The sequence below is a fragment of the Pterocles gutturalis genome, unplaced genomic scaffold (assembly GCF_000699245.1).
Source record: "Pterocles gutturalis isolate BGI_N339 unplaced genomic scaffold, ASM69924v1 scaffold26012, whole genome shotgun sequence".
Taxonomy (NCBI): Eukaryota; Metazoa; Chordata; class Aves; order Pterocliformes; family Pteroclidae; genus Pterocles; species Pterocles gutturalis.
This window is the reverse complement of record NW_010113745.1, coordinates 3,883-10,457: the sequence shown is the minus strand read 5'-3', so window position 1 is coordinate 10,457 and position 6,575 is coordinate 3,883. Positions and strand designations below refer to the sequence as shown.

General features: G+C 47.3%; 1 protein-coding gene across 1 annotated transcript in view; it reads right to left on the bottom strand.

Annotated features, from left to right (window-relative positions):
* Positions 1-5,238: 5,238 nt before the first annotated feature.
* LOC104462615 (gallinacin-11-like) overlaps positions 5,239-6,575 on the bottom strand; it is a 2,297-nt gene continuing 960 nt past the window's right edge. Inside the window, exons 2-3 of the mRNA XM_010074618.1 lie at positions 6,394-6,522; positions 5,239-5,366 (exon numbers count right to left, since the gene is read on the bottom strand). Coding sequence (XP_010072920.1) covers positions 5,239-5,366; positions 6,394-6,522 — 257 coding nt within the window. The remainder of the gene's footprint in view (positions 5,367-6,393; positions 6,523-6,575) is intronic.

The window sequence follows — 6,575 nt, the reverse complement described above, 5'->3', positions numbered from 1 at the left end:
ATGTCCAGGGGGCAGAAGGCCCAGCAACGGGCAGGGAGATTTACAAGTTGAGCTACGTGAGCTCCTATGTTTCACTTTCTTAGGAAACCAGGCTATAAATACAGTGGCTGAGCATCCCCCAGATAAGAGGCACGAATCACCAACTTTGTGGACGGATGTGAGAAATAAACTGTTTGATTTGGAAAGGTGCCTTGATTTAAGAGCCTGCCCATGCTATACTCTTACATCAACATGCGTCGGAGAGCCGGGCTGGATCCTGGGAGGAATTTGGCTCCGGGTTCAACCTCGTCTCTGTTTTCAGTGGTGGTTCCCAAGCCAACAGCGGGCTCTGGGTTATCCGGCTCTCTTGATGGTTCATCCAACTGCAGGGTATCGCCAAGGGAGCGCTGGCATCTCCCTACATGCGTTGGTGTCCTGGATTGTGTTATGATGACCTGGGCTGCTCGCGGGAGAATGGAGCCGTTTGGATGAATTAATTGTTGGACCTCTGGCAATGGGTGCTGACCCTGGTGAGGTCAGTGGGAATTTTCCTGTTTGATTCATCACAGCAAGAATTTAATCTCCCAAGGAGGACTTTTCCCTGGCTCTGACCAACGCCTCGGCTAGTTGGCATAGCTCGCTCGTTACGTCATTGTTTTCTTGCTTTCACAGAAATGATTGACCCAGAGAGAAATATTTTACCTGGAAAGGGAGACAGAGAGCTAACTGACGAAGGCAGAGGGGTGTCAAAATTTCATGCTGAAAAAACACAGAAAGGCTGAGAGTGCATCTGGCCAGCTAATGGATTTAGGCTGATGCAACTCATAGTCAGAAAGCTGTTAGGTGCGAATAGGCTAATTGCTTTGGGATTATTGCTGGGTGATTACAGAAGAAAGGAGGAACATCAGAAATACAGTCCATAAAAGAGGGGAGATTTAGATGAGATGTTAGGAAGAAATTTTTTCCTGATGTGGATGCCCCATCCCTGGAGGGGTTCAAGGCCAGGCTGGATGAGGCTTTGAGCAACCTGGGCTAGTGGGAGGTGTCCCTGCCCATGGCAGGGGGTTGGATCTAGATGATCTTTAAGGTACCTTCCAACCCAAACCATTCTAGGATTCCATGATTCTATGTTTAAAAAAAGCAAACCTGGGCTCTTCCTTGGTCCTGCTGTGTTGTGGAAGAGGGATGAACCTGGGACAGCCCTTCTGGGTTTTACATTTTCTGGTCTAGGTGAGGCAGGTATTGCTGATGGACAACACGTTCCTGCTATGGAACCCCATGGCAAAGGGGTCTGTACGCATGTGGGGAATCCCTGCTCCCTTTCTGTGCCTTATGTCTCGTGCCAGCCCTTCCCAGTGGCTGTAAGAACCTGGCACAGCCTGGAAAAGAAGAGTAGCATGGGGCTTGCCTGGGAAACACAGACTTTTGTTTCAACCCAGGTAGCTTTGCACCAAAAGTGATGAAAAAAAGGCTGCCCCATTGCAACTGTTTTCTCTGTGAAATAAGGAGACAGAGCCACCCTGCTCTGCTGGGAAGGTGTGGGCTGCTGTGTTCACCCCTGGTTAGTGGGAGAGCGTGCATCCCACCACCAGCAGCTTTGCTGAGCATCAGCAGGAGTCACGGACTGGCACTTGCTGTTCTGTTAAACTTCAGGTTTATTGCTTTCAGGTAAGGAGAAAGGCAATTTCTCACCTGTGCATGACAGGTAACAACCAGATGCCAAAAGAGGCAATATATAGTCTGAGTAGCCCCAATGTCTTCTTGTCACAGTGTTACCTAGAAAGTCACAGCAAAAGCAAAAAGCGATATATTCAGAAGTTCATGAGTGAATCCACAGCCATATTCTCCCACCAGTTCATTCCTTGTTAGTGGAGCCTGCAGCTCTCCATGTGCTGCAGTTTTCTCCTTTGGAAATCTTCAGCTCTTTGCAGTAGTAGGTGACAAACTTTTACAGCAGAGAATGATGGGTTCAAAGCAGTAGCTAACCAGATATTCCCCAGAAACGCAGTTTCCGACTCGGCACAAGCCCCCTTCATGGTTACAGCTGTCTGGTCCTTGAGCATCGCCTGTACAAAGAAGGAGCAAAGTATTGAAGCTTCCCCTGGCACCGTGTGTCCGTCCAGGCAAGCCAGCACTGCGAATGTGCATGCAGCCTGGGTGTACATAGCTGCAAAAGTACACCCGGGATCCCTGTCCCAAAGGACAGCTTCCAACATCTGTGTTAAAAACCCCAAGTTGCAGATCCAGCCTCTCTCAAGGAACATTTTATCCTATGGTTGTTTTTTCAGGATGTTGCCAAAGACCATGCACGGGAGGTCAGAGTGGTTGTCCTCTCCCTACCAAGAAAGTAACTACAGCCCAAGAAAAGGCAGAAACATTTTCCCAGAGCACAGGACATCTCTAGGGTTTCTCCAACCAGCCTGCTCCTACAAAGGCAGTGAGGTGCCCCATTTTCACAACTTCTTCCCTGCTCCTTTTTTCCATTACCCCAAGGGATTAAATCACACATTTTGCCAAAGGATCTCACCCACTATCTCATCCAGAAACCTGAGGACACCTTTCCTCAGTACCTATAATATTTTGATTTGATTACACAGTGAGGAAAGATTGTTCCTGTTCCCAGATACCTCTGTTTACCACCCTCGACCTTCCTGGTCTTACCGTGACCGGTCAGGGAGATGAAGATTAAAATGAACCAAAGGATCCCCATCGCTTTGGTTCTGCTGGCAAATCTCAGAGCTGAGCGTGAGGTTTTGCAGAAGCCTTCGTGTCCTGCTGGCATGCTGGATGGCATCCGGGAAGAGGGAGGGAGTAGGCAGGAGTTAATATTCCAGTTTCAGGAGTAACATTTGCTGCTGAGAAACCCTCTGTGTCGTTCTGACCCAGTGCTGCGGCTCCAAACAATGTCGACTTGCTTCATGTGTGCTGGTTATTGGCTTCCATGATTCCTCTCGCCGGCAGTTGGCATTTTGGACTGGTGGTTTGCCAGCTGCAGACAGTTTGGTGAAAAAAAGAGACTCGGGGGGATCCTCTGCCCTTCAGTCCCTGGGGAGCTGGTGGGTGGGAGGGTGACAACCTGCAAGGAAAGGCTCCCGAGCAACTGCAAGGAGGAGAACTGTGTAGGTTAGGAGTGATTCATTTTTCATCTGAGCGCATGTGAATATTTTCTCCAGCTGAAACCTGGGTGTGGGTTTTTTTTTTTTCCGTGCCAAAAAGGCTATTCCAGCTTTGGCTTCTGAGGAATTTGGGAGGCTTCATTCCTGAGCATGATGAGCACACAGTGCTGGTGGAGGAGGTAGCCGGGTAGCTCAGCAATGCACGGCTTGGTGGTAATTATCTGATAGGTATGCAGCTCTTGTTGTAAAACCAGCCTGTGATATTCCAGCAACCCTTGCCTGGCTGCTGCCCCCGCCTAGTCCTCCTGTTTGCTGGCCCTTCAGCTGTGTTATGTTTGTGTGAACACATCCTGAACTGGATAGTTGAAAGATTGAGGCTAAAAATTTCCTTCTCCCTCAAAAAATGTAGTTCAGATGAATTTAACAGTCGGTTTGTTGTCCTGGGTCAGCAGGCATAAAAAGTTTTATTTATGTCCCTTGAGATGCTTAGGTATTGGGGAGTTCTGGGTGAGCAACAGGACTCTGGAAGCCCAGCATGATACCTTGGGTCATCTCAAGTGACACCAAGGTCCAGCCACGGGCAACTGAGTCTGGCCTTAAAACCAAGAAGGACAAAAGAAAGATTTTTTCTTTATGCTCAGATAAGCTAAAGCATCTTCTTCAAAGGCTGACCAGTCCTGATCCAGGGCAGTCAGGTGCTGGCAAACCCCTCATTTTCCTTGTCCACATATTAATCTGATTACTTTTACTCCATGGTCACCTGCTGGATCAGGAGGTCCAACCACCCTCTTGGAGTGAGAATTAGTCCCTTAGGATTGGGACTGTTCCCTTGAGTCTAGAGCAAGGGGCTGGTCTGGGACCTTTACACACCTATTTGCACATCACAGGGTTTGGACTTGCCCCTCTGGGCTAAGTGGCGGGCAAACCTGCAAGGCAGGTCAGGCAAAAGAGCTCATGGCTATGGACCATTTTGTGCTAGAGAGATACTGATCTCAGAGGAACAGCAGTCATATGCCTGCTGCAGTCTGATAATAATTTCCAGGTGGCTCTGCTCAGGTTTTGCAAAGGAGAGAATTTTTCTACCTCCTATCCTCAGGTCATTTTTTGGAACTTTTTTTTTTTTCAGTGTATTTCCATTTCAACAGAGGGGTGTGGGCTCGATTTTACCTTGCAGACCCCTCCACAAGCAACATTACTCCCCTCTCCTCATCCTCTTCGAGCTCTATAACTGATGACAAAGCTTGGCTGGTCCCACAGGTCATTGTGTGCTGTATCCTCTGGAACAGGTTGCCCAGAGAAGCTGTGGATGCCCCATCCCTGGAGGGGTTCAAGGCCAGGCTGGATGAGGCTTTGAGCAACCTGGGCTGGTGGGAGGTGTCCCTGCCCATGGCAGGGGGTGGAACTACGTGATCTTTAAAGTCCCTTCCAACCCAAACCATCCTGTGATTCTGTGATCTCCCTTGTGTGAGGGTGAGATGTACCCTCTGTTGAAAGGGTAGTAGGACTGTCTGCTGCTCCTTGCTGTCTCTGGGACTGGACAGAACAGACTATTTCAGCTGGAAGGGACCTACAACGATCATCTAGTCCAACTGCCTGAGCAGTTCAGGGCTGACCAAGTTGAAGCGTGTTATTAAGGGCATTGTCCAAATGCCTCTTGAACACTGAGAGGCTTGGGGCATCAACCACTTCTCTAGGTGTTCTAGTGTTTGACCACCCTCTTGGTAAAGAAACGCCTCCTAATGTCCAGTCTAAACCTCCTCTGGTGCAGCTTTGAAGGACAGGAAGGAAGGAAGGAAGACAGAAAAGGGAGGGAGGTGAGGTTTGGATTCTCATAATCTTATAATTCTCATAATAATTCTCTTGGGATGTGGTTTGCAAAGACATTACAGCAAAGTTCCTGTGGATTTCTGTGTATGGGTGTGATAGAGAGACATTCTGCCTGTTTCCATACATATACAGCAGTTATACCTGTTTATTTAGTATTTATTGCCTTTGTTATATAAAGAAACCTGTGACCTCTAGTTAATTACGCACTTCACATGTTGAGAAAACCAGACATCTTCTCTACAACACTAGGAAGACAACCTGGTTGTTTTCTCCTCCATGCATTTCTGTGGTTTTCTGCAATTCCGTGGATTTTTTATTACACTTCTGTGCAGCACTTCCATTCTCTGTGAGGGCAAAGTCCCTCTTGTTCTTGCAGACAATTGATTTCTGGAGGTACACAATGACCTCCCTCGTCTTGACAAGTATGGAAGTTTGATGTCGTGTCTGGAATGAAAAAGGTTTTACATCAAAACAGAAGACATTCTGCCACCACCTGAAGGAACTCATACATGGAAAATGTCATTAAGTTCTGGTTATTGTGTCTCCAAAAAGCAAAGAGAGAAAGAAGGACTATGGGGGTCATCAGAGCACTTCTGCAAAAAAGAGGAATTTGTGACCTACCAACCTGGAAAAGAAAAAAACCTGAAGGAGGAATATCGTAAAGGTATGAAGAAGGTGAATGCAGAATGACTACATTTCGTTTGCAGTACAGAAGTAGGTGGCACTGAATAAAATTATGAGCTTAAGAGGTTTTTTTAAAAAAACAGAAGGAATTCCAAATCAAAGGGGGGAAAATCTAGTAAGGACTTTTAAACACAAAATGCTTATGTCTAAAAGCCCTGAGCTGCAAATTTGTGAAAGCCAGGAGAATATATACAGAAGTGTAACGGTACGGTTGTGGTGTTCATTAGCAGTCATTTTACACACACAGATTAACTGTACAGAAACATCCATTTCTGGTCACGGATAGATACGGGATGCTGGATCCAATGAAACTCAGGTTCGATTAGCACAGTTGGCTATAAAGTGTGTATTGACTTAATGCTACACGTTGACTATTAAGGAGCTCCAAAAACAAGCAAGCCCGGAGAGGATTAGACAAATTTACAGAGAAGAGGTCAGCTGACACCTCTTAAACAGTGTGGATGCAGTTAGCAGTCCCCCAACAGATGTTTATAGGAAGATACATCCAAGAAGGAGGACACTGTGTGGGCCACAATCTTTATTTTCTTTCTCTGGGCATCTGTTCTGTTGGAGAGAGGACGCTGGTCTACGTGGTAGCTGGCCAGCCCAAAATGACAATTCTGGTCCTGTGCTCCATGCTGCCATTAACAGAAGAATAGCCAGGTCCGTCTTTGTAGATTGGAGGAGGTGGCTTAGGCCATTTGGAGACAGAGTAAGAGTATATTTTGCTGACTTTAGCAACCTCCTCTCCAAACATCGCCTGCCTGGGCAAGGTTTCCACACTTACCTATGCAGCAGGTCTTCTGACGCCAAGAGCAAGTCCCAAACGCGGCAAACGGCTCTGGACAGGATTTTGAATGGTAGCAGAAACCGTGGTATCCAACACAACGTAAAGTGTCTTTGGGCAAGCCAAGACCTACAGGGAGAATGTGATGCCCAGCTGTGCTGCAGGATCAGTCCATTTCTCAT